Source organism: Trachurus japonicus, chromosome 24, assembly GCF_045865225.1.
Source record: "Trachurus japonicus isolate A0001 chromosome 24, Traja_1.0".
Classification (NCBI taxonomy): domain Eukaryota; kingdom Metazoa; phylum Chordata; class Actinopteri; order Carangiformes; family Carangidae; genus Trachurus; species Trachurus japonicus.
The window spans coordinates 5,884,918-5,911,680 of record NC_140930.1 but is presented as its reverse complement, the minus strand read 5'-3'; the positions used below and the strand labels follow the sequence as shown (position 1 = coordinate 5,911,680).

General features: G+C 44.4%; 2 protein-coding genes across 3 annotated transcripts in view; one reads left to right on the top strand and one right to left on the bottom strand.

The window, feature by feature from the left end:
- LOC146961223 (protein NLRC3-like) overlaps positions 1 to 26,763 on the bottom strand; it is a 141,747-nt gene that overhangs the window by 47,981 nt on the left and 67,003 nt on the right. The gene's annotated exons all lie outside the window — the stretch shown is intronic.
- LOC146961224 (uncharacterized) lies at positions 21,896 to 25,955 on the top strand. Its single transcript, XM_085771621.1, has 2 exons — positions 21,896 to 22,135; positions 24,898 to 25,955. The coding sequence occupies exons 1-2, from the start codon at positions 21,896 to 21,898 to the stop codon at positions 25,921 to 25,923; spliced, it is 1,266 nt and encodes a 421-aa protein (XP_085627747.1). The 3' UTR covers positions 25,924 to 25,955.

Genomic DNA, 26,763 nt, shown 5'->3' with positions numbered 1-26,763 from the left:
AGTCCAAAAAAAAAAAAAACACTTAACCTGGTTATCTCACACATACGTACACACAGTCTCTCTCTCTCTCACCCCCCCACACACACAGTCTCCCTGTCTCTCACGCGCGCACACACACACAGTCTCTTTCTCTCTCTCTCACGCACGCACACACACACACGCACGCACACACACACACACACACACACCCAACGATATTGCTCAATTAAAAAAAAAAGAAAAAAGAAGACGATATATGCAGCTCATATCGACGGCCTTTCTGGTCTGTTATCGCCATGTCATTTAAGTCTGGTGCTCCCAGTGAGTTTAGAAACTAGATTCTCCACTTCGTTCATGTTAGCAAAGACAGTTTAGAGCAGTAAAGTAATGCTACCTGTGATGCTAGTGCCTAGCGCCGCTGTTTCTGTCTTCTCCCTCCCACAACAACACAACTTTCTCCGGTTCCTGTCATTGGTCTGAAAACAGCGGTGTTGGGCTAAATGAAATTAGCCCCAATGACAAGTAAACCAAGGGGGCGGGACATGACGCCCAGGGGTGTAGCACCAAATTCTGGGCCCTGTACACTCTCAATGTCAGTGGGCCCCTATCCATGCCCGCGAGGCGCGTGAGAGAAAAAAAAAAAAGGTAACTTTTTTGATTTTCCCGGTTTGACCTGTTTGAACAGCCGTAGACAGCACAGACCGTAAGCATTTTTGTAAAATGCAAATTTGTGATGTTGTGATTTCTTTTTATATAATTGCACTAACTGGAGCAAGACTGCTCTGACATGTTTCCTGTTTGTTTGTTTTTTTAAATAGAAATCCAAGTTAAAAAATAAAAGAGGAAATTGATCAAATGCGACAGTATGGTTATTTTAAGCACTTGAATTTACAGGGGGAAAAAAACATACCGTGATATATACCGTTACCGTGATATGAAATTACTCATACCGTGATATAAGATTTTGCTCATACCGCCCAACCCTATTTGGCCTACTTGTGCTCAAATACCTAAAACATTAGGCTACATCTGGTTTGTGTACTAACATTTTGATCCATGACACTCGTCCTCCTAATTATTTGCTATCACACACAGTATTCATCATGCTCAATAAGTTGCAGAGGCAAAAATGTTTTAAGCCATTTTTCAGCCAGATTGAGAAAAATAGCTAATTGTTTTTCTATGTTCTCACCACCCAGACCTATCTCTTTCTCTCTCTATCTATCTATCTGTGGCAAAAATCAGAATCACAATAATTTTTGATTGATAGTGAGATCACAGTTATTTAACATGATTATTCATTGGCTTTGGTAACATCATGAATTTATTGAACATTGACAATAGCTTTTAAGCACAGCACTGCACCGCAATGCTAAGGCTTTTTACCAGACAAAAATAATAAATTGCGTTATTGCTCAATTAATATATTACTAGTGTGCACTTGAGCCTACAGTGATATTGGTATGTTATTTACATGTTGATATATGCAGCAGCAATATTGCTAGATGGATCATTCATTAAATCTCAGCACGGAGTTTCACTTTCAGCTCTGCTGTGTTAGTAGACAAAATGCTATAGCACACACACTGAACCAAAAGGCTAACTTACTTTAAACTTCAGGTAAACAACTCATATTTAGACAGCAATTCTACCAGTCAGCACCACTCTCTCTCTTTCTCTCTCTCCACCTCGCGAACCAATATACCAACGTAAGGGGGGGTCGGAGGGGGGAGCTCGCCTTTGAATACTTGAACAACGATCTCACCTTGTCTTTGCTCATCTCTAATCTCATCTTCAGAAGAGCTGCCAGGACTGACCACTGCTGCTTCTGCTGCTCCAGCTGCTGCGGCTGCGCCACTCTCTGTTTCTGAAACTGGTTAATATTGACAACTAACGTTAGCTGGCCTGTAATTGTCTTTATACTTACAGCCGCAAGCAGCCTGGTTGGCAGCTAGCTAAGCTAAAGACTTCACGTGAGCATACAAATATAAGCAGCAGCTGTCTGGAGTGGACTATGTTAACTTTAATTGGACTTTGCATGACAAGCTAACTTGGTTCACCTTTGGGAAAGAAAGCAGTCAGCAGCTGCCTCCCCTCGTTCTGCCGTCTTTCTTTTTGTTTCCTCTCTTTCTTTTTCTGATAGCCCGATTTATGTTTTTTGGGCAGCATGATGTCCTGCACACAGGTCTCTGATCTGGGCGCACTGTCTGACCTTACACTTGTTGCCGGTCGCTGTTGGGCGGACTAAACCATTTTGCATCTCCAAGAGGGGGGCCCCAGAATGTCTAATATGTTGGGAGAACTGTGACATTAAATTCATTTGATGTTATCAATATATTTGAAATAAATTATGACACCAATTAATTGGAGGGCCCAATTCATTCGAAATAAAAACATCACAAAAAAAAAAAAATCAGGATTTTCATGGGCCCCTCTCTCTACTCGGGCCCTGGGTAGTCAGGTCCACTTTTCCCCCCACTACCACGCCCATGATGACGCCTGTCAATCACTGACCCTGCGTCAACCCGCTGCTGATTGGTCAGAACCGATCGGCCTGTGGGCTGAATGAAATTAGCCCAAACAGTCGGTAAATGGCGAGGGCGGGACATGGAACCTGTCAATCATCCACAGTCGGAAAATGAATGATAGCAGACTCGGTGAGCTCGGGCTGATTAAAATTAGCCCATTTAGAGATATCCTGTGTTTTTCTTGAAACTATTTAATATTGTTGCCAGTTCCGATTTTTATTAAGACTTAGAACAATCTTTTGTATGTTATTTAGAGAATATTTTTTCCTCATCTTTTGTTGTGTAATGCAGGGAGGGCTTAGCCCCACTAGCCCATTGATACCAGCCGTCACTGGTTATGTGTATTATTTGTGTTGTGTGTACATGTATGTTTTGTGTGTGTGTGTGTGTGTGAGAGTGAGTGATATAACACCTACCTGTTGCAAGAGATGCAGAAGCCTCCGTCACACCATACCTCAGTGAAACACAATACAGTTTAGAAAGCAGTTTCATATTATGGCCATGTGATGTCCTCGCCTACAGTATTTTCTGTGGAACTACTGTGAAAAACGTAACCATCAGCTCAACACTAGAGATGGTGATGTATTTCTTTCCACAGGAAGTCAACAATTCTTTCATTTTCACAACAGCTGTGGAAGTCAAGTTCATTTAATTGTCTCTATGTAGCTCATAATTACAATAAATAAATAAACATCTGAAATCAGAACTGCCTCGTAGAACAGAGATATTTTATTAATAACTGTGTGCACATGCTGATAAATAAATAAATAAATAAAATGAACAGAATATGTAATAAAGCATGTTGCTATAGAGACTTCCTTACGATTGAATTGTTTTTATTTCCATAAAAGCCTCACTAGTTCTTTTAAAGTTATAAATGAATTAACTACCCCTGGTTCTCTGACCTTGGTGTTAATTATCATTAGGGCCAGAGCGGCCCTATTGTAATCGTAGTGTTTATTATTATTTTCTTCCACCTAAAATCGCATTCTTGGAACGTTTCCCATGCCCCAAAATACATCAAATTTGGCATGCGCATGGCTGGTGAAAAATTTGTTATTTTAAAGTCGTTTGACATGGGCGTGGCCGAATGGTGAAATGGCGCCCCCTTAGAAAATTTAAAAACATAAGCCAAACGCATCATAGAACATGCCAAGGCGTACAAAAAATCCTCTTAACGTCATTTTGACGGCCACTTTGAATTGAATCTTCCCTGATGGCGTGTTTTTGGCCATTTCCCCACCTCGTATTTGAACGAACTTGTCCTAGGGATTTCACACGATCAACTTTAAATTTGTTTCAGCTCATCAAGACCCCATGGTGATCTAAAGTTGTGCTCTGCAGGTGTGTAGGTCATAGGGCGTGGCTTCTAGGGCTCGATGAACCTTGGCGACTATTTCAGTTGTTTTAATCTGCGGCTTTAATTTTGTAATTATAATCTTTTTGCTATATTAGCTATTATATGCGTAAGAAACCTGAAATACACAAGTTCCATCCATTATGATCAACAAACTTAAAACTGTAGTTCTGAAACCTTCCGGTCCCTCCTGTTGCTACTAGGTGTTGTTATCGCGAGAATCTGCAGTGATTGGGGAAACATGGCTAGGCAATAGCTATATTGACCCTTTGAGGTGTTTTAGGTCAATAAACTGCACACACTCCAGCCTTGTAAATATTGCATGTGTACGCCAGTTTAACTCCATTAAGGATGAATGTTTTTAGGGTGTAGTACAATTATTGTAATATACTTGGTAATAAAAAAAACGAAAACTAATTTAAATTTCTCATCAACCTTAAATCCAGAATATAGAATATATACACATACTATATACTATTTACATTAATTGTTGTCATTCCTACATGATTATATTTACATATTACAGAATCTTATTTACATATTGTACAAAAATGTTAAAGGGATAGTTCACCCCAAATTCAAATTGCACTCATTATCTACTCCCCCTCATGTGGACTAAGGGCTGGGAGAAGTTTCAGAGTCCTCCGTGGCTTCTCTGAGTTACAGGGCGTCTCGGCGTAGCAGTGCATGTCCATATGACGGTTGAGAACGGAGCTCACTTTTCTTCGTCCAAAAAGACACAACAAAAAACATCTAAATTTCTCCACACAGCTCGTCTGTAATGTCCCTCTTGTATTGAAGCCCCAATATGAGAAATTGTTCCGAAAGAAATTAAATAAGTCTATATTTTAAGCTTGTTTGTAGCGGAAGCTCCCAGTGTCTCACGTTACTGCTCTGCTGGTGTCGGTGGAGCCGTGAACTGGAAGACACAGGAAGAGCAGTGAACTGAGACACTGGGAGCTTCCGCTACAAACAAGCTTAAAATATAGACTTATTTAATTTCTTTAGGAACAATTTCTCATGTTGGGGCTTCAATACAAGAGGGACATTACAGACGATCAGCATGGAGGTATTTGGATGTTTTTTGGTGTGTCTTTTTGGACGAAGAAAAGTGAGCTCTGTCCTCAACCGTCATATGGACATGCAGTGCTGCACGGAGGCCCACTGTAACTCCGAGAAGGAACAGAGGACTCTGAAACTTCTCCCAGCCCTTAGTCCACATGAGGGGGAGTAGATAATAGGCGCGTTTCCACTGCAGGAACTTCGGGGTAATTTTACGGGGCCAGCCCCGTAGGTGCGTGTTTCCACTGCAGGAACCTCCCCCACAGGGCCATTTACAGGAACTTTTACGGGGGCCCTGAAAAACGTTCGGCCCTGAAAAGCTCCTGGGTGGGGCTCGAGGTTAACCCGGCGCTGATTGGCTAAAGCTAGAGCAGGCTCTGACGCTACCAGAAAGCACCAAAACAACCGGCATTTTTAAAAGGGGGAGCAGAAGGGGAGCATTAGCCTAGCAGACACCGCTGTAAACAACAAGAAAACAGCAGGAAGATGTACACAAATGGAGCGACGATGAGGTGCAGAGCAGACATTGATTGCAGTCTATAGCACCGAGGAGATTCAGAGGGGGTTTGAGTCATTGCGGCGAAATGAAAATATCAGCGCACCTCGACACACTGGGGATCCATCACGCCGTAAAACAATGCCGTGAAAAGTTAAAAAAAAAAAAAAACTCAAGCAGGATTACAATCGCGCCTACCGCCTCAGCTCCTTCCATCCTTCTCCGTTGTTGTTATGATTTTTGTGCATGTGCTTGTGACCTGCCTGGGTGACGTCACGGTCGAAACTGTCGCACAGCGATTAAGCGGCTATCGAAACTCATGACGTCGCCGCAGGTTTTTTTTACAGTCTATGGGTCGGACTCTGCAGTGGAAACACGACCACTGAGAGGGCCGAGTGAGATGACGGTTCCTGTAGAAGTTCCTACCTCCTCCCTTTACCAGGAACTCCTGCAGTGGAAACACGGCTAATGAGTGAAATTTGAATTTGGGGTGAACTATCCCTTTAACCTAAGCCACTTAGGCTTTTGTTGTCCTAAAGTTGTTGCAGTTGTTGTTGATGGTGGTAGGGTGTGTGTGTGTGTGTGTGTGTGTGTGTGTGTGTGTGTGTGTGTGTGTGTGTATGTGTGTGTGTGTGTGTGTGAGACACCTACGTATGCTGTAAGGATTAGTATCCCTGAAACAGAATTGTTTTGGAGAGCTTCTTTCGCAAGCTACCACGTTGAAGCTGGAGAGTGTGCAGTTTCGCCACATGGTATTGTCTCAGCCTGTGAAATTTGCTGACCACTAACGACAGGAGGCAGAAGTGGTGATTATCAATGCCGTCCTGCGTTTCAATGACATGGTCACCAAGACTGAAGACATCCTCTGAACCAATGTCTACCCGTACCATGTGATTGACCAGGGAAACGGAGCACTGACGAGCAGCTGACATGATGTTAGTGGTTTGTCTGATGCAGCGCTCTGCAGAGCGAATCGCCTTGACCGTACCTAGGGATGGCATCATTAGGCCTCCATTATTCTTCAGGGTCAACAGGTGATAACTTTCGGAAAAAGATGCTGGTACAGCATCAGAAACCAAGCTGTTCCGGCAAACATCGCATGGCAGCTGCTTCATAACTTGTCTTACGACAAACCCTCCGATGTAAACGAGAGCATTTTCGGTCAGCCCTCCAAACCGAGTTGGGAGGTAGTTGTGGTCCAGTACCACGCCATGAATCACTTCCACAAATGGCGAGGAGGCAGTGTCAGAATCCTAAAATAAGATAAAATAAGAAAATCACCTTCATTAATCTCCAGCACATTATCTACATACATATTCCTCGAACACAATATTCTGAAATACTAAAATATAATAATACACATAGCGAACATACCTTTGCTGGCACCACAGATGACATGTCCGCGGCAGACAAGGAGACTGTCACATCCTGGGCCGTCACGTTGCCAGTCTTGCCTGGTGTAACCCCACACCGGACCATTAGGCGTCTGAAAATGCTCTGAAACTGTACTGAGCTTGGGTTGTTGTTCCACCCACCTGTAATTTGCACATTACGTGGCATAGATCTGCATCATCTATTTCCCTTGTCCATCTTAGTTATACCATATTATTTTGTATTCAAAAACGTTATTCCTACCTGATGCTCTGATACAGTTAAACAGGAGCTCTAAATGGTCCTGGCTGAAGCGATACGTGCAGACATAACGTTGTGATTGCAGCAGCTCTGGAATCATCGCAGTCAGGGTGTTGATATTGATGATAAATCCAGTCACGGATAAGTTCCTTTGAAATGGGTAGAAAAAAAGAAATCAAAACACTAGTAGTAGTATTTGGAAAATAAATCCTGGGGTCTGGAAAGGTCAAACACGTGTTTTCCATGACTGGAAAATTGGTCAACCATTTTCCAGGTTTTCCAGGACAAGTGGGAACCCTGAGACTTATTGTATCCTTACTGTGGAAGAATATATGTATTTTTTTTTAAAAAAAAACCTCTTTGAGCGGTACAGTGGTGTTCCATCATTCATTTTCAACGCAGTGAGGTACAGCCGGGCCTCTTTCAGGAATTGTGTCGTCTCTTCCCAGTTGAGAGAACCCAATGGTGCCTTAGAGCCTTTTGCCCGTGGATTCCGGCTGTTCATGATGTCAAACAATCTGTCCACTACCTGAAAACACAAAAAAATCCCTATTGTAGGTTAACTGTCAAAGTACTTTTTTGGGGCAAAATCTCAACTGCCCAACAGCTACAGAAATAAAAGAAAATACTTCAAATATAGCTTTTTAGGGGATCTGTCATGTTGTCAATCTTTATACACAGTCTATGTATAACACTGATATTGATAACACTGAGAGCTGAAAATAGCAAGGATTACCTCAACGAAATGCGCTGTTGCTGAACAGTCCTGGAACTGTGGGTACCCAGCTTCCCTCAGCATGCACAGTGCTTTTCCCACAGACCGGCTCAATGTTTGTGCAGCCAAGCTGACCTTCATTTTCTGTGAGCTGAAGTCAATATGCTTGCATGTGACCCTGTTTGCCGCATGTAGACCCTCTTGCTGTTGAGCTTCATTCAGTTGGGATATGAAGTTCCAGCTCACTTCTCCAGCAGAGCTCAAAATTGGGCTGTATGCATGTAGCATGTTGCGGGCCAATTTCAGCATGTGACATGCATCCATCATGACATAAACGCGTTCACCTGTATGCAGTAGAACAAAAAGATTATTTTGCCATAAATAACCAGTATGGGTACAGGTACAAGGCAAGTATTGTTCCCTCTTATACTTAAGCAGTAAACCCTGAGAAGCAGTGGGTTACAGTGCTAACCTATATACGTATAGCCCATAGTAAACCAAGTAAAAAAATCAACAATTTATTGGTAACCATGCAACAACAAAATTATTACATAATGATTAAGTTGAGCAAAGAGCAGCAACGCTATGTCTGTTTACACTGATGCAGAGGAATGCACATTTCATCACATTTAAGGACTGGGAAGCACTCATTTTATAAATCTATTAATTGCATTTTACATGAATGGCTATGACTGTGACCTTAGTATAGGGTATGTAAACCATGTGTACTCACCTGTTGAAGGGTGGGCAAAATATGTTTTTAAAGGCTGTGAAGATTGCAGCTTCAGCTGGCATCCGAGCATATTGCACATGCTGATGTTGGTTGCATGCCCATCCATTGTCACACACAAAACTTTGACACCACGCTCATGTAGTGCCATCAATGCATGCTCCAACAAAACCTGTAAAAATTGTAAAGACAAGAGGTAACAAGAATCCCCATGTACCTGTTCTCACACTAGTTATATGTGGAAAGATAAATGTTCTGTGCTATTCTAACCTTCTGAGTGTCTGGTGTCAGTGTATTAGTGATGAAATATGCGATGGGGGCTTTCCAGTGGCCTTGCAGTCCTACCACCATAAACACAGGGGCTTCACTTGCTACACTACTCTCATCAATGCCATCCCCAAGATCCACGAAGCCTGACATTTTCTGCTTGTGAGAGTCGTACTCCACTTGCTTCCTGATAGCCATGGCATCGATCATAAGACACACCTGACCATACTTAGCTGGATCTTCCTGAACTTTCTTTTGTAGCATGTCTAAAAGAAAGCTATTTATTCCAGGCTTGCTGTCCACAGACTTCAGCCACCTGTGTAATATATATTTATAAAGGTTGAAGATGAGATTAATGGATGCTGATAGTAAAGTACCGTACATTCACATTACACCCTCAGTTTGTGCAGATGTGGAAACACTCCCTTTGAGCTGGAGTGTAGGTATGGTGCTCTTTTAGGAGTTCAACTGGAAGATCTGGAAAATTAGAAAAAGCAGACGCAATAATATAAAATGTGTTTTCAATTAATGCATTATGTTGGGGTGAAACATGATAGTGTAACATCTATACAGTCCAATTCAGTTCACAAATGGAAATGTTGGCAATGTGATATTATCTACTGCCTTTGTCAGTATGAAATAAACCCACTGTATATTTTCATGTCAGTAAAACCTACCAGAGTAGTGGTCAAGCTTCAGCTGCAGTTCCTCAGAGATCATGTTTTTGTCTTTTAAATCCTTCAGAAGTGACTTCACAGTTTGTTTGCTCCTTCTTAGGCGATCCTTAGCATTTCTCAGCAGCTTCTCCAGCTTATCAACTCTGGCTTGAGTCTCAGCCATTTTCGATTTCACGTGATAAGGGTCAATAGCATACATGGCCGTAGCTACCATTGAGGACACCGAGGTCATGACCTCGGTATTTTTTTCGGCCTAATGAATGAAATTTTAAAAAAAAAAGAAAAAAAAAGTGCAAAGTATTAGGGAGGACAGATGGAAGGTGACTGAGTGACTCCTCTCTTGTCCAAACAACAATTCCGGTAGGCCTATAATGCTCTTGTTGGTTACATGCTGCTATTCAGACATGCCGCTATTTCGACATTGACTTCTAATTGTCGGAATAGCGGCATTAACATTATCTTTTAAGCGTCCCACTATTCCGACATTTTTTTTTTTCATTGTCGGAGTAGCGGCACTTTACTATTTTTCAAACATTCCGCTTTTCCGACATTGATTGATTACGTTATAGTCAGAGTGTCCTTCTGATTTATTTTTATTTTTTCATCTGAGACACTGTTTCTCATACACAAATACATAGGCCTATTAGAGAAGAAAAAACAAACCCTCCAAGTTTAAAAACACACTGGCAGCAGCGCACACTGATCTGCAGAGCTGAGACTGTTATTATTCTGTCACCTGAGTTTATCCTGCTGCTTTACATTGTTTTAACATAGCCTAGGTAAAAGAAGAAAAAAAAGATTGTCTGGAATAAAGGGGCAGATTACATAAGATTATTCTTTTTTCTGCTCCCTTTTGTTGAGATTTGGGAGGTTTTTGCCTGATTTATTGCCCGATGCCATGTATCTCGCTTTCTTTCCCCCTCCCTCCGCCCGTTGTCTTCGTTGTCACTTTGTTGTCGCTCCACAGAGCGCACATGGCTAATTAATATGCACGTGCTGACCATATGGTTGTGTAGGCATTCCGGGACGGAGGTGTGTTCACGTGCGCAACTGCGCACCATTCTTGGATCCAGTTATCAAAGTTGAGGTGCAGAGTTGTGCACGCACAGTTTGATAGATCTGAAAAAGGTGTAAATATTTTGGGCTGTCTTTTCACCGTAGGCCTAAGCAAAACATTTAGTAGCAGCAGTTTTACACTGCTTACTTACAGTTTTGATAAATGAGGCCCCAGGCCATAAGCCCAGAGTCCAGACGCTCACAGCTGCAGCTCCGCGGCTCATCCGCGGCGCTGTCCGTGGTGCTGAAGGTCACAGGTTAACTTGACAAACAAACTGCAGCATAGTTCTGTTTGTTTATCATATGTGTCAGTTTTGTTTGCTTGATAGTTGAGTTGTTGAGATTAAGAACATCACTCCCTCATCAAACCAGTGATAGACATGCTGAAAAGAAAAGAGGGAGAGAGACGCGCCTGGGTATCGCAGCTGTAAAAAAAAAAAAAAAAAAAAAAAGACGTGTCGGAATAGCGGTATCAAAAAGTGTCGGACTACCGGCATGTCTAGATAGAGGGATGTCGTAATAGCGGGATGTCTAAATAGTGACATGTCGGAATAGCGGGATGTCTGAATAGCGGGCGGACCCCGCTCTTGTTTATTGACGCCCTCACGTACGCTGGTGTTTGTTTACTGGTCGCGGGAAAAAAGGCGATTCATTCGGAAAAAGCGAGTGATACAGCGCGTCGCGGAGCCTGCTTCGGACTGTTGCCTGGCGATGTCGTTTGCCCCTGCGTGGATGATAATCCTTCTTGCCTGCGGATGGGAGCTCAGGATGTCCGGAATTTTCCCGGTTATGTCCGCAACGGTGGCTCCGGGAAACGCCATGGTGAACGCCCCCCTCATGCGGACGTGCCTCACAATCGAGTCCCCGATGACCAGGGTTGTGGGCGCGACCGCTCGGTCCTCAGGGGGGCAAGCCAGCTCAGCCACCCCGCCACCCACACCAGGACCTGGGGTGTGATCCCTCGCCTGATGGGAAGAATGGGAACGGGATGAGTGCCAGCGCACCGCGTCCTTGACGAGCCGCCTGCGCTGGGATGAGGAGCTGGGCGGCGGAGGCGGACAGCCCCGAGTTGGACACCCACCTGCTGGAGGGCAGCTCGCCGTGAGTGGAGGGAAGGCTGTGGTGTCTGTCAGCGGGGGGACAACACAGGCAGCAGCAGAGCGGCTGTGGGGACCTCCAGAAGACAGCGTGGGGGAGGCTGAACCGACCTGGTGGTGCAGGGTAGCTGCCTTGCTTCCCCCCCGATGGCGAGGGACCCGCGGGCCTGGGTGGCGGTGCCCCCGGGGAGGGGGGCTGTGGACACCGCGCCGGTCGGAGGAGCCGAGCCCGGACCCCGATCATCGCCCGGGGCGCCAGCAAGCTGCGACAGAGCCTCATAGTGATTGGAGAACATATTTTTACTCTATTTAACTACTTAAATCCCTGTGTGATGTTTAGGGACGGGCCAGGACCATGGATGTATTAGCTATATTGGCCAGGACCTGTGATCAGGACAGTCAGCTTGGAGGCTGAAGTTTTGAAGGGTGCACTGTGAGACTGTCACCACATTTCAGCTGTTGTAGAGGAAAACTCAGCGCTTCTTTTCTTTTTACATCGACAAAGCACCAATAGAGACCGTGGGGATACTACACGGGTGCGGATCCGGTGTATTTATCAAAGCTTGGTCACCGCTGAGGCACCGGTCGTTTCAGCTGCGTTCATATGGAGTTATATAGCCTACTTTAAAACTCTTTAGGCAGTGATCAGTGTCGTAGGCATTTTAGCGATGGCACAAGCCTGAGGTCATCAGGTAACAGTGTTGCCTCTTTTTTTCTTTTTTTTTTTTTTACAGCTGTGTGATTATTACTCCCTGCGGTTCCTGTTTGAAACATAGATCGCGCTACATTACGGACGCCATCTGTAGCGGGCAAACAGCCAATCATTCAGCAGATGTGGGGGTTTGTTTGTAAACAGAGCAGCATGTAGTGAAAAGTCCGAGGAGAGAGGTGGAAACTGGCTCCGGTAGCCTAATCCGGGGTAAGTTAACGTTACCGTGGCTACCGTGGGTATCCCACAACTCTAATAAACACATCTTAACGTTACTAGACATAGCTAACGTAAACACACTCAACGGATCATTTTTTTTATACAAAAATATGTCAAAATATCATGTTTAACTTTACTTTAAAAAAAGAAACCTGGAACTAAGAGGCTGGTCTAACGTTAACGTTAGTAACGTTACCACCACAACGGTCGTTAAACTTTTCATGACAGTTGGAAGCAACATTTCACGATCACTAACTATAAACAGTTAAATACAATGAAATTGCAACTTAGACCTGTGAAAGGTGATCCCCCGCTGCCGATTCTCTGGGAGCAACCAAAAGCAGCACAGAGGGCTGGCATTTTCTCTGTTATTTTATTGGTTCACCGGGCACACTCTGTCTCAGCTGATGCTCCGGTCCTGCACAATATGGCGGCCCCGCTGACGTATCGCCAGATATAGAACGCGGCATCTACGTTTATATATATATGGTTACCACAGCGATATGGGCCCCCCAGGCTGAGGCAGACAGAAACGTGGAGAAAAAGAGTGATTTTCTGCCTCTGCACCGGTCTCACATTTAGGCTTACTGTGACAAAACGGTAACTCCTATCAGAACAAAACACAGATCACGTTGTTCTAAGGACTTCCTGCAAAATGTGGTAGGATTTGGTGTTTCTACAGTAAATATTTTGGAGACGCTGGCAGTTTTAAAACATCGGTCCGTTCTGCTTCTCTCAGAAAATATTTGTATTGGAGTCAATGAGGAGCAGAGACAGACGTGGCCGCACTCAGAGGCTTATTCTGTAAATTCTGTAAGTCTCTCTGATATTTTGAGCACATGATATGAGAGATAACAAGTTTGTCTTACAAAATCATGTGTGTAGAGTGTAAATTGTGGCCGTGCTGACAGTTTATCCAGAAAAAATCCAGAATGTTTTTTCACTCTCTCCCACTCTAACCGATGTCACACGCTCTGACACGAACATTCCGTGCAATACACAACCATTATAATCTCATAATTTCTCCAAAAATGATCATGGTCATTGATCATGGATTGATCAAAAACTATATGACCTATCAAAACGTGGAGTAATACGACAATACACAAGACTTGTGTCCACTGTTTAAAGTTTAAATGGATAGAATATGCTAAAAGTATGCCTGAGCAGTAGACGTTTGTTAAACTCCAATGATTGGTCTTTTTCGCTCTTTTTTTTTCGCCCGTCCCATTGACTTCAATGCAAAATTTTGCGCAGTTTTTCGCGAAAAATTCGTACACTGTTGAGAAAAGTAATAGCACACCGATCCCGATCAGGACGCACGTTTTGATATATAATTGCAAATGATATATAAATGCAACTCGAAGAGTTGCAGGGACCAGTGCCCGGTGCGATGGCCCGTGGCCCTAATAACAACTGAAAGTCTGTGAACATCACCAGGTAAAGTCCACCTGAAGAACCTGCACCTGTGGACCCACAGCTGGAACAGGTGTTCACTCCACACCTGCCTCAGAGCCACCACCAGTGTCCCATGCCTAGTCCACACGAGCCCGGGTATTTTTGAAACCGTGAACATATGTTCCCGGTTGTATGTCCTGTCCACATGCAACCGCGCTTTTGGAACCCTGAAACCGTGGTTTTTTGAAACCGGAGTCCAGGGTGGGGTTTTCGGCCGGGGTTGGTTTCACCGGGTGCGTGTGGACACTGCAACCGTGATTGTTTTACTCGTTTATGTCATAGCTGCACACGTGCTGATGTAAACACTGCCAGCTGCAGAGGTTGTTTGCAGCGGTTTGCAGGTGAGCTTGCAAAAATGGAGGTGACAAAGTGGATTTTTATCACTTTTTATTTTATTTTTTTATTTTTTTACATCATCTAAATGCTAGGCTATTTGTATAGTTTTTCGATGAGAAAAATATAAGGAAACGGTCGTCAGGGCGATCCTCTTGTCAGCTCCAAACTCACCCTCAATCACAGACCACAGCTGGTTTTCCACACAGCATCATTTACAGTAACAAGTGACGCTACAGATCAGCTGTTTTTAAAATTACAGAACTACTACAGTAGCGCTGCAGTTTCTTATTCCCCACCTTGTTTGATTGAGAGTTTTTCGGGATGATTTTCATGAATGAACAGGCAATAGCCTATGTCCCGGGTACGACGACGGGAGGGGGGGTCGCGCTGCTGTAATGCAATGATAAAAAGAGCCTATGCGGAGATGAGGAACGAGCCAAAAGCCGAAAATGTATCTGTGACGTCCGCGGTCGATATAAAGTGGATATGTTTCATTCATCCATGTTTTGACAGACAACAGAACAGCCAGAGTTGCGCCGCACCAACAGACAGTCATGTGGCTCAGCAGCCAGGTGACGCACACAACACAACAACACAGTGCACAACAACACACAGCACAACAACACACAGTACAAGAGTCAAGCAACATGTGCAGGCTGCTGCAGCAGTGCACGTCAAAGGGACACCGCCGAAAATAAAATAAATAGGCTACACATTTTTATTAAATTAATTAATATTTAATTGTTGGACTTGGAGTCTGTGAAATAAAGCTATAATAACACTAGTTTTGAAATGGTTTTTGCGCATGTTTACATCCATAAAATGACCAAAAATGAACACTATAAGCGGATTTCTTGATAACGAATTATTTAAACAGCATTTGTATAGAAATGATTCCGTCCCAAGCCTTTTGATCCAAGCGGTTTCCACTGTATTTTGATTGGTTAAAACAGCCTTCCACGCGTGCATTGCATCACTTGGTAGCGGATTTCACAATTGCGTGTGTACGTAGTGTTTTTATTACACCACTGGTATGGACGTGAAGCAAAACTCCGGTTTCAAAAATACCCGGGCTCGTGTGGACTAGGCCCCAGTGTCTGGACTCTGGACTGTTTGTATTCTGTCCTCTGCTTTCTCCAGGAAAGACTCTAAACCGTGTTACTGGTGTCTGCCTTCTGCAACTGAATCCAGTGGCAGCTTGTCAATAGAGGGCACTATAATGGGTGCTGCCCCCTGATGGAAGGCAATTTTTTTATGTTTATTATTTTCCCAAAATAATCATTTTATTCCCTATTCTATATACGAATGTGGTTGGAGTTCTCAAGAAAGAGTCATATATTAAAATATGGACCATTAGGGTAATTTATTTCTCCTCTCTCCTGGGGCGCTGGAGAAGTCGCCACAGCCATGCAGCAGCTCAGCCAATCATTGACTGTTGCTAAGACAAAAACACACATAGCAACAGGTAATTTAGCTATTTTGCATGGTCAAATTTTATCCTGTTGGGGTGATGAAGATGTCACCCCAAACCAAAGATTTTGGTATCCAATAGCAACCAGAAATCAAGTTGAAACGGACCAGAGGTGCTTCTCTCAGACTATGATAGGAAAGCTAACTGGATGCAGTGTTCAGCAACTTTCAAATGCAGAATTCTGCTTCCTGTGCTTTCCTTTTTAAAACAACATGGACATGTGACAGTTGAGGTTCCTGTCACTATGCCTCCAATTGATTATGTGCCCTGGCTACTTGGCCAAAGGGATGTCCCTTTGAGTGACTGGCAAGCGCGCAAGACTCTTACCCGGGAGGTGTGGGTTCAATCCCCGCCCGGGCCCTCTTCACCTTGCCACATTCTGGCGTTGTCGGCAGGATCCATGTAGCACTAGGGGTGGGTCCATGTATTCCTAATGTGTGGCAGCCTGCGCGGAAGCACAAGGACGTGCTTGTGAAAAGAGGGGGAGAGATGTGACAGTTGAGGGTCCTGTCACTATGCCTCCAATTGATCATGCGCCCTGGCTACTTGGCCAAGGGGATGTCCCTTTGGGTGACTGGCAAGCATGCATGACTCTTACCCGGGAGGTGTGGGTTCAATCCCTGCCCGGGCCCTCTTCACCTTGCCACAGACAGATACCACACAGACTGTAACAGGAGTTAGAGACCTGTTTATCAGAATGGATTAAACACATGGATGCTGAAAATACATGTAACCAATGCTATCAAGCTAGCCATGCCAGGCAGGACTTGCATGGCTGTGCAGATGGAAGAAGGACAAGGCAATGGCAAGGTAATTTGTAGCTGTGGCAACGAGGATGGAAGGGAAATTAAACTGGATAATCTAACAAAAAAAAAACAACAAAAGAAAAGGGACCAACAATGCCACCCTGGGAATTTCACCCAGGGCATTAACTTAAAATGCAAGGCACACAGGTAAGTTCACTCAAATAGGCATGAGACATGGTTTACTGGTAAAAAAATACAATTTTATTGAAATAAGTCTTTTGTTTTTAAAATATATGTTTTTTTAATCTTTCGCACAAATTCAAGAAAAGAAAATCAACAAAAGGGGGCTGGAGCCGAGTGAGTGATCGGTACTAGTGCAAGGGGGGTTCCACCAAAATAAAGAAATCAACCCAAAATCACCCAGCACGTGGCACACACACAATGAAGTAAACCCGCTCCCAGGACACAGCAGACGAGACAAGGGGGGACACCACCACCAGGAAACCAGCACGCCACCACCGGTCTCCAGCAACTAAAAAGAGAAATAAACAAATCAAATAACAAAACCAAAACAATTACAAAATTACTTAAACAATCAAACACACTTTAACACATTCACATTCATTCACTCATCGGGGGGGGGGGGGGGCTAGGCCCCGATTGACCGCACTGGACAAGCCCCTGGTAGTAGGGCTACTTGGACACAGTGTACACCGTGAAAGGCAGGCGGCGGTGGACACCATGGGCCCTAGTTTCTTGGCGCAGCGCAGGTGGCGCAAGGTAACGCAGCTGGGCTAATGCAAGTTTCGACCAACGCAGCCTAGCGCAAAGTCAGATTGGAAGATTGGCAGATCGCGCTGCGCTGAGATAGGCGTGGCCGCGCAGCAGGGGGAGGCGTCACAGATTCAGCTTGGTGCAGTGGAAGTTTTGTGCGAAAATGTCCCGCCGAGGTTGCGCTGAAAGCTCGCCACCTCCAACCAGGTCTACTCTCAGCGCAGGGCGGAGCGCAGCAGGTGCAGTGGAAGTTTGGCTGACTGACCTGCAGTGCACACACGTCACCAAGACCTCACAGGCAGGTTTCCACAGTTCCAGACACATTTCAATGCAATAAATATCCACAATAACCACTATTTAATGCAACTAACGGAATCAACACGTGAATTTATATCTATATAGATTGTCCCGTCACATCTGACGTCAGATCAAAGCAGAGATCAAAGGCTGTCGGTGCGTACAGGAAACTCCACCTGAATTAACACAGCAGGGACGAACTGGCACTGAAAAGCAGCTGTGGATGTCCCAAGCAGGACTGAGGGTGGATGGCTGCATGTCGCTGCCGTGTTGAGATACCACTCTGCCCTTGTGATGATCGCTTTATTTATTTATTTACTTATTAATTCATTAGCGCGAGCGACTGCATCACGCAGCCGTAATGAAAAACAAAACACAAATCATTATCTCTCTTAGTCCACCACAACAGCCTCGGTATCAGATAGTCAGTATATAGCCTACTACAGTATACTCAGCATCTCTATCACAGAGAAAAAAGAGAAAAAAAGAGACAGACAGAGAGATAGAGAGAGAGAGAGAGAGCGCGTCCTTTACGCTGATTTCATTCCGCATGGTGTTTGTTTATGTTGTGATTAGTGTAGCCTACACCTCTCATCTTGCTTACACAGGGTTTGAATAAATGTGAGTTTCTTTATTAGTTTATTAGTTGTTGTATCTTACACTGAGCACCGGTTCTCACTGTATCAGATCAATCCTGGTTAAGTATATTAGTAAACTCATTATTGGTCACTCTGAGCTCGGACCTCCAGACCAAAACAGCTGTTTCCTCCTGGGAGAGGTTCGGCCTCTGGCGTCGCTGTCTCCTCCGTCCATGTCAAAGTATAAAATGACAAACTTGCAGTGCGCATCACCCGCGGCGCAGTTAAAGGTGAGGAGAGGAGCTCCTTTGATTGGTGAAGATCCGAATCGGCTGTGTTAATCCCACTTCTCCTCCTCCTGTCTCCCTCCCGCCCTCTCTCCTCCCCCTTTGCCGTTTGCGCCGGTAGGAGGGACGAGGGGAGGGATTGCGCTGGTCTAAATCTGACTGCGTGGCCCACCAATCTTGCGAAATGGACCTGGGCCACACCCCGTTGACGTGGCGAAGCTGCGCTGATGTTAGACTTCACCTGGTCTAAGAAACTAGGGCCCCATATGTCAGCCAGAGCAAGCAGATGAAGCAAACAGCAGTGGCGTGGAGCAGCAGCGAGGCAAAGCAGCGTGGAGACAAAGCATCTGCAGACAAAGCAGCAGCGACCCCAATAAGCTGATTGCAGTTAGTCCTAATCATGAGAAAATACTGTTAGTGTTGCTACATTACTAAGAATTGCTGCGGTTGCTTGCTACGCTAACACGTACACATACCTGTTTATGACCAAACCTGGACACACACACGCACCCACTCGCACAGGAGGAGGGAGGGAGGGAGAGAGGAATCCGGCCGCCGTCGGCGTTTACCTGAGACCACACTAGCGTTAGCCGTCAGACAGCATCTACTACATTGCCGAAAGAGAGAACACTTACCAAGCAAGAACTAAGCCACCACAGCACATATGGGGAACCCGGAGCAGCGCACAAGCAGTCGCCCTACAAGACAACACAAATGCCGTGAGCACACAGAGAGAGACGAGCGACAGCGTGGTGAAGCAGCGGGGCCGCCATACCTGTCGGACCAGACGACCTTTGGCCCGGAAGTGACGCACCAGTGACGGGAGCGCAAAAGGAAGAGGCAGTGAAGGACGGCCACTTTTATGCTGCCCACCTCATTACCGCCACTAGTGGCTAAACACAAGCAATAACATGGATGGCACATCTATGCTGCTACACGAAGGACATGTGCAGAAAGTAGTAAGCATACAATTCTGTAAAACCTTTTTCATTTGTTTCCCTCCACACATCAAGTAAAAATGCACTGTGGGTTTGTAGTGACAGTTGTAGTGTCAATAGAATGTCACAGATATAATGACTGAGACTTCATAACATGCATAGAAAAAACACAGCAAAAATTCAGACATTAATCTCATCCATTGCTGTGCTAAGAACACAGTTGTAGACTAATGTTTTATCTTTCAATTACTGTAAAAGTAATTTCAATCCTCTTCCCAATATCCACATTTAAGATATCTCTAAAGTTGAGGGAAGATTCCCTTGCCGCGACCTATTTATTGCATATTTCTTTTCTTTTTTTTTATTGCTATCACTGCTGTATTTGTGATAGTGCTGTTTTAAATATATTTAGTTTATATTTCATAATAAATATTTTAACCATAGTGTTTGTTTACATTCCGCAGCGCATCAAAGAACTACCACTTGGCCATGCACATTTTTGGACTGTTCACAACAGCCAGCACTTTGGAGCAACTTGATGACGTGTAGATGAATTAACCTTTTAACCATAGGACGTTGAATGAAATGTTGGTTTTTTTTTACCTGAGTATCCTAAAACATGAAATATAGTGACTTTGAATTGTTTTGTGTTCCTTTAACACTTCACAGAAACCCTAAACAACAATATTTCAATGATATCTCAACTACAGTATAGGCAGTCAATATGCTCACCTTTAACTCTGGCAGAGGAAATATCACAAGACTCTTTTTTAGAAAAATGAAGTTTTAAATGCATTCAAACAAAACACCAATGCACTTTAACTGAAAATATGTTGAAAGTAAATTCTTTGTTGTCTTCTTTTTTATCACAACACTTGGGCTAGATCATGAAAGGATCTTATTTTCAATCCACACCAACTACTGTTTTGTTAATAACCTTTTTTGTTACAATGGGAATGAAATATATTGCCATGGCTTATCATTTTAATTTAATACTTAATTTCTAACTAGACCTACCTTCAATTCTGTGAGAAGTTTCCTCTCATCACAGAAAGCTGAGCAGGGCTTTATAAAGAAATTCCTGCTCATTTTCTAATCCATTCATAGTCAAACCAGTGGTGGGGGATGCTTGGAGGTGGTAATGTCCTGGAGCAGGTGTGATTGTTCAGGAGTGTAGGGTGTGGTGGTAAGTTGGGGGCTGCATGCATACCTTTTAGGATGATAATCACAGAGTATAATAGGTTAGCCAGACAGTATTGTGTGACTGGTGAAATGTGTGAATGTGTAAACAATTTATATTTTACTCAATTTCCCTACCACCCCAACTTTTCCTGCAGGTTATCTACAAGCTAATAAGCATGTGTATGATTTATAGTAAACATTTGCTGCACATTTATTTTTTCCATTTCAGAAGGACAGATCCTTGATACAGTGTACTGGACGTGAGTGTTATCATCCAAAATGGATAATGTGATGTGAACATGATGTTAGATGACACTGATGCAAGTGATACAGAGTCAGGTGACAATACCTGTGGACAAGTGGACTAAGTAAACCAACCAGGCACTTATTGCCCAGTCAATGTGGACATTGAGTCCCGACCGAAAAAACACCCCATGCTCCATGACTGGTATCGCTAGTAATATGCATATTGGTCCCAATAATATTCTGTATGTACTTGACTCATCAACGTACGACGATGTACTTTCCCTCCATACACCAGTGGAATACTTCTGGAAGTTTGTGTCTGAATATATTATTGAAGCTCTGACAACAAACACAAAAGAGTTCAGTATTTAAATGAATGGAGGATCTGTCAACACTAATGAAAAGGAAATGGAGCAAGTGTGGTGTTCATCTTTGCTTTCTGGGATTATTACTGCAAACAAACATCAAAATTCATGCTTTTGTAATAAATTACTATTTATAAAATATGACTGAGTTAACTTGGAGGAAGAAATATATAAAACCAGGGGCCTTATTTGGAGGGCAACCAATGAATATTTGTTTGGGACACCTTGAACTTTCAAAACACACTGGTTGCCCACTCTTCCTCAACATTTCTACAGGGTCACATGATTCTGAAGTTACAGCCCAGTCTGTTCTTCTACCCGTCAACTCCGACACCTTAGCAACGGTATAGGTACTTACTTAGTAAGTATTACTATACTTACTTAGCAATGTGAGAGACTGTGAGAATACAAAGGTAAACAGATGGTGCTTTCCACTAACAGCTCGGCTCGGTTGAGGTGCTTCTTCAGCTCTGAGTCCTTCATAGTTGCTCCTCAGCGGGGGCGGGGTCGTCATATCACATTGTCTCTCTCTTGTTTCTCTCCTCTCGTCTGCTCCAGACTCACTCGTCTTCCAGTGACGACGCTCTGGCCAATCAGGGGAAGTAGCAGGTACCAGGTAGGAGGGGCTGGAGGAAAAGAGGATAAAACCGAGTAGAGCCGTACAGTACTGTACTGAGGTAGTGGAAAAGCACCATGAGGAGGTCCCGTCTGACCAGGACCAGGATGAAGGAGGAGAACCTGGACCGGGAAATTAGTGACCTGGATCAGAACACGACCAGAATTAAGGAGGAGAACCAGGACCAGGACTACAACATGATAAAAAAGGCGAACCAGGATCCGGATTTGTTTGGGCAGACTAGGACTACGGGGGAAGAGCAGGACACGGTCCACCAGGACAAGGAGCCCTCCGGTCCGTCCGGTTCCGGTCCACAGGTCAGTGGGAGTGAGTCAAGAGATGAAGCTAAGTGTTAGCTGCTAACTCTATATGTGACCCGATCCATCAAAATGAGTCAGTGACCCAAATTTCAAAGTTGAGATTTTGGTATCAATGGAAAGATTAGAAAATAAGCTTTAAAATGATACCCTAGTCAAAGTCATACAGTTTTTGCCAGTGACTCTGGCATCTGCTCCTCTACCACGTGATTACACGCACCCTATACGGTCCCTTATTGTCATAGAGCAGGGGTGCTCAGAAGACAGTGTGGGTCGATCGCGTGATGAAGAACAACAAAAAAAGTATATTTAAAAAAAACACAGTTGTCTGGACAGCAGGCATTTTTCTCACAACCGACCTCAAAAGCGAGGGCAGGTCTGCCAAAGCATCATTCCGTGTGAGTCACGCTCTCCGCCCGTTGTCTTTGTTGTTACTTTGTTGCTGCTCCTCAGAGCGCACATGGCTACTTAATTATGACCTGACCATATATGGTTGTGCTGAGGCATTCTGGGGGTGGAATATGCGGTGTGTTCATGTCCGCACCATTCTTGGGTCCGGTATGATTTATCAATGGAGTATTGCGGAGAGTTGTGCGTAAGCACAGCTTGATCAGTGTTTCCCACTAATTAACGCACGTGTGTTTACCTGCGGTGCGCCCGCACGCAAGAGAGGCGGCAGGTTGAGAGGGGGACAGCCCTCCATTCCGACACCCCTCCACTTCGACACCCCGCTGTTCCGAAATACCCCCACTTCGAAACACCGCTACTCCGACACCCCCTCCTCCCCCCCCCCGCAGCTGTCCAAGGTGCTGAACCGCGTGACGTTGTTTACATTCTGCTTTGTGGCTTGTCTGTGAAACGTGCGCTGCTCAGAGACTGGGCAGATCTGTCCCACTTGCTTTCTCCCAGACTCCGTTGTTGGAGATCTCCACACAGTAATAGAAATACACTTTTTTTCTTTTTCTCCCCCCCTCCTCCGCTCGAGCGCGGCTGAAGCCGGCTTGAGCTCACAGGGGCGCGAGGCTGCAGCAGCCACCGCTCGTGCTGACAGCTGACTGAGGGAGATGCTTTGGTTGGGTTTAGGCAATGAAGAAAGGAGTTGGTTAAGTTTAGTAAAAAGACCAGGTAGAGGCTAGACAGGCTAGAAACATAATGAACATTATAAGTCATTAATATGAAGTATTTGCTTGTTTTGCAGTTAATTATGCACATGATCCGTTTGACCCCAAAAAGGAAAAAAGGATCACTGCGCACTGCACAGCCTCTGGTTCCTTTCTGATTAGGTCCGTCTGTCCGTTCGGAGTGGGGGGGTTTCCCCCACTGGCCTTTTCGGAGTAGCGGGGTCTTTAGAAAAAATAGAAAACCCCGCTATTACGATGAATGGAAGTCTATTGTCGGAAAGGCGGGGCTTCGGAAAGGCGGGGTGTAACCGGTTGAGAGGCTGACTTGCGGAGATGAGAGATGGTTAAATGCTAGCATGATTATTAAAAAAAACACCATCTCTGCCCGCACATAGACAGACACAGGTTCACATACAGACAGGGGCGCACGGTAAATGCAGCTGCAGCGCATAGTCTGACCAACGACTGGACGACCAAAAATGTATGGACATGTATTGTGCCATATGGGTTCATGCAGTTATGTATATTAAGTGTTATGTATATGTTCATATAGTAGGCTATATAAATAAGCGTGAATCATTAATAATGTTGGTTCAATGTTGGTATCATTTTGACTTGGTCACTTTAAAAGTAGCTCTCAGGCTGAAAAAGTGTGAGCACCCCTGTCATAGAGGCACCATTCAATGACCCTTGGAAAGCAGAGAATCTCACAATTCAGATGCTTTTTACAGCTCGCCTCTATCATAAACGGTTCAGAAGTTGTCATGTTTTGTTGACATTTTGTCGCTCTGTTAGCGTCAATGCTACTCGGTTTAGCATCTGTTTCTGTACCCGTCCCTTCTCGTCATAGAGGACCAATCAATGACCGTCGGAAAGCGGAGAATCCCGCGATTCCGATGCAGTTAACAGCTCGTCTCTATCATGAACGGTTCAGGAGATATTTTGTTTGAGATATTTATTTGTTTTGCACCGAAGCAGCACTCATTTTCAGAGGGTTTAAGTTGCAAGTCAACTTTAATCATCATTTACGTGCCTTTTCTCAATTATCTGGACTGTGAAACTTTGGGAGATTGTTTTTGAATGTCATTGCTTTGAAATTAGGGTAAAAAATTTTTTTATTTTCTATGGGTTTTCCACGTTATCAGCTGATTATCTAAAAATAGAACATTGCGACATCCGACTCATTTTGATAGAACTGGTCACATATTGTGGTTCACTAAAAAGTCTAAAACCTAACCTGCCTACTTTATTTCCTGCTGTATTGCGGTTACGTCACTTTATTAAATTTTAATGCGAGAAAGTAACTGTTTAACTTCTTGAGTCAAGCAACAGAGAATTTTATTGTCAGAAATGCTAACAGTTATAACGGGGAAAACAGTAACTTTTTGAGCCATTAAACGCTCTAATTCCCATCACTGGTTACTATACCATTACTGACATGTTTTGCTTAGTATAAAAAAAGTATAATTTGTGCTGGAAATAATTCTGCTTGTAAGATTTGTATTAATGAAGAATTTAAAAAGGAAAACAAAACAGCAGCATCAACAAGCTGTATGATGACGATGATGACGGTAGTTAATGTCCATCCATCATCCATCATTGATTGATTGATTCTCTCTCTCTTCCTGTCTGTTGCCATAGAAACAAGATCACACCAAGAAGAAATCACACAGCTATAATTGGTGTGGTAACACGTTCAGGACCTCAGTTCAACTGAACGCTCATCGCCGGCGGCGCCAATGTGGACAGACGGTGTACAGGTGCGAGCAGTGCGGCACATCGTGCACCAACTTGTCCCGACTGAAAACTCACCAGCTGATCCACACCAGAGAGAAACCGTACAGCTGCGAGCAGTGTGGGTTTGCTAGCTCCAGAGATTTAACGGTCCACCGGCGCGTCCACACCGGAGAGAAACCGTACAGCTGCGAGCAGTGTGGGAAGGCGTTCGCTAGCTCCAAAGATTTAACGGTCCACCAGCGGATCCACACCGGAGAGAGGCCGTACAGCTGTGAGCAGTGTGGGAAGGCGTTCGCTAGCTCCTCAAACTTAACGGTCCACCAGCGCGTCCACACCAGAGAGAGGCCATACAGCTGTGAGCAGTGTGGGAAGGCGTTCGCTAGCTCCTCAAACTTAACGGTCCACCAGCGCGTCCACACCGGAGAGCGACCGTACAGCTGTGAGCAGTGTGAGAAGGCGTTCACTACCTCCTCAGAGTTAACGGTCCACCGGCGCGTCCACACCGGAGAGAAGCCGTACAGCTGTGAGCAGTGTGAGAAGGCGTTCACTACCTCTGGAGAATTAACGGTCCACCGGCGCGTCCACACCGGAGAGAGGCCGTACAGCTGTGAGCAGTGTGGGAAGGTGTTTGCTAGCTCCTCAAAGTTAATGGTCCACCAGCGCGTCCACACCGGAGAGAAACCGTACAGCTGTGAGCAGTGTGAGAAGGCGTTCGCTACCTCTGGAGATTTAACGGTCCACCGGCGGAGCCACACCGGAGAGAGGCCGTACAGCTGTGAGCAGTGTGGGAAGGCGTTCGCTAGCTCTGGAGAGTTAACAGTCCACCGGCGCGTCCACACTGGAGAAAAACCGTACATCTGTGGTCAGTGTGGGAAGGCCTTCAGCCAGTCCAGCAACATGAAGAAACACCAGCAGCTCCACAGCAGCTAGAGGATGGGACGCTCCGGTCCTACACCTGAGCAACTAACGGTTATTTTCATCATCGATGAATCTGTTGGTATGTAAATGATTAATGGATTACTTGTTTGGTCAGTAAAATGTAAAAACATTTTGAAAAATATCAATCAGTGTGTTCGTCAAACCACCAGATGACGTCCTCAAATATCTTGTTTTATCCACAAACCAAAGAGAGACTCAAAGAAACCAGAAATATTCACATTTAAGAAGCTGAAATCAGAGAATTTGGACTTTTTTTCTTCATAAACTCTTAAAACTGATTATTGATTAAAATCTTTCTCATTTTTCACAAGCCACATCTCTTCTGAACAGTTTGACACGAAAATGGCAATTTTCAGACGGATACATCAGGAGAAAATCCACTTTGTTCAAGACCTGTCTCTGTCTCTACGACACACTCTCGCGAGATTTGGCACAGATCTCCTAGGCTACGTCAACCAAACGGCCATGAACTCCCGTGAAAATGATTTAAATTATTTTTGTCATGCTAAATATTACCGTTAGTAGTTATGATAATGTTATCATAAGAAAATATCTCACTTTCATCTACCTATAAATTGTATAAATCCACACACACGTTCACAGACGAGGTGGGGTGATGGTTGGCCACGCCCATTTAGAGAGACAGGAAGTGTATACCATTTCTATCATTGGAGCAGCCTCTCATGGAGTATCTTTCCATTTGTTTAATATCTTCTATCTATCAGAAGTTGTGTTGTTACTTTGTGTCAGTTGACCTGCCGTTTGTGGCTTAGTGTGCTTCCAGAGGAAAGTAAGTTGCTGTTGTATATTTTGTCTGCTTCAAATGTCTGC

Excerpts from the sequence above, each read along its gene's own strand:
- LOC146961224 (XM_085771621.1), top strand. The coding sequence starts at position 21,896 with ATGAGGAGGTCCCGTCTGACCAGGACCAGGATGAAGGAGGAGAACCTG. Across the intron at positions 22,136-24,897 it reads CGTCCGGTTCCGGTCCACAG|AAACAAGATCACACCAAGAA; the intron begins GTCAGTGGGAGT and ends CTGTTGCCATAG.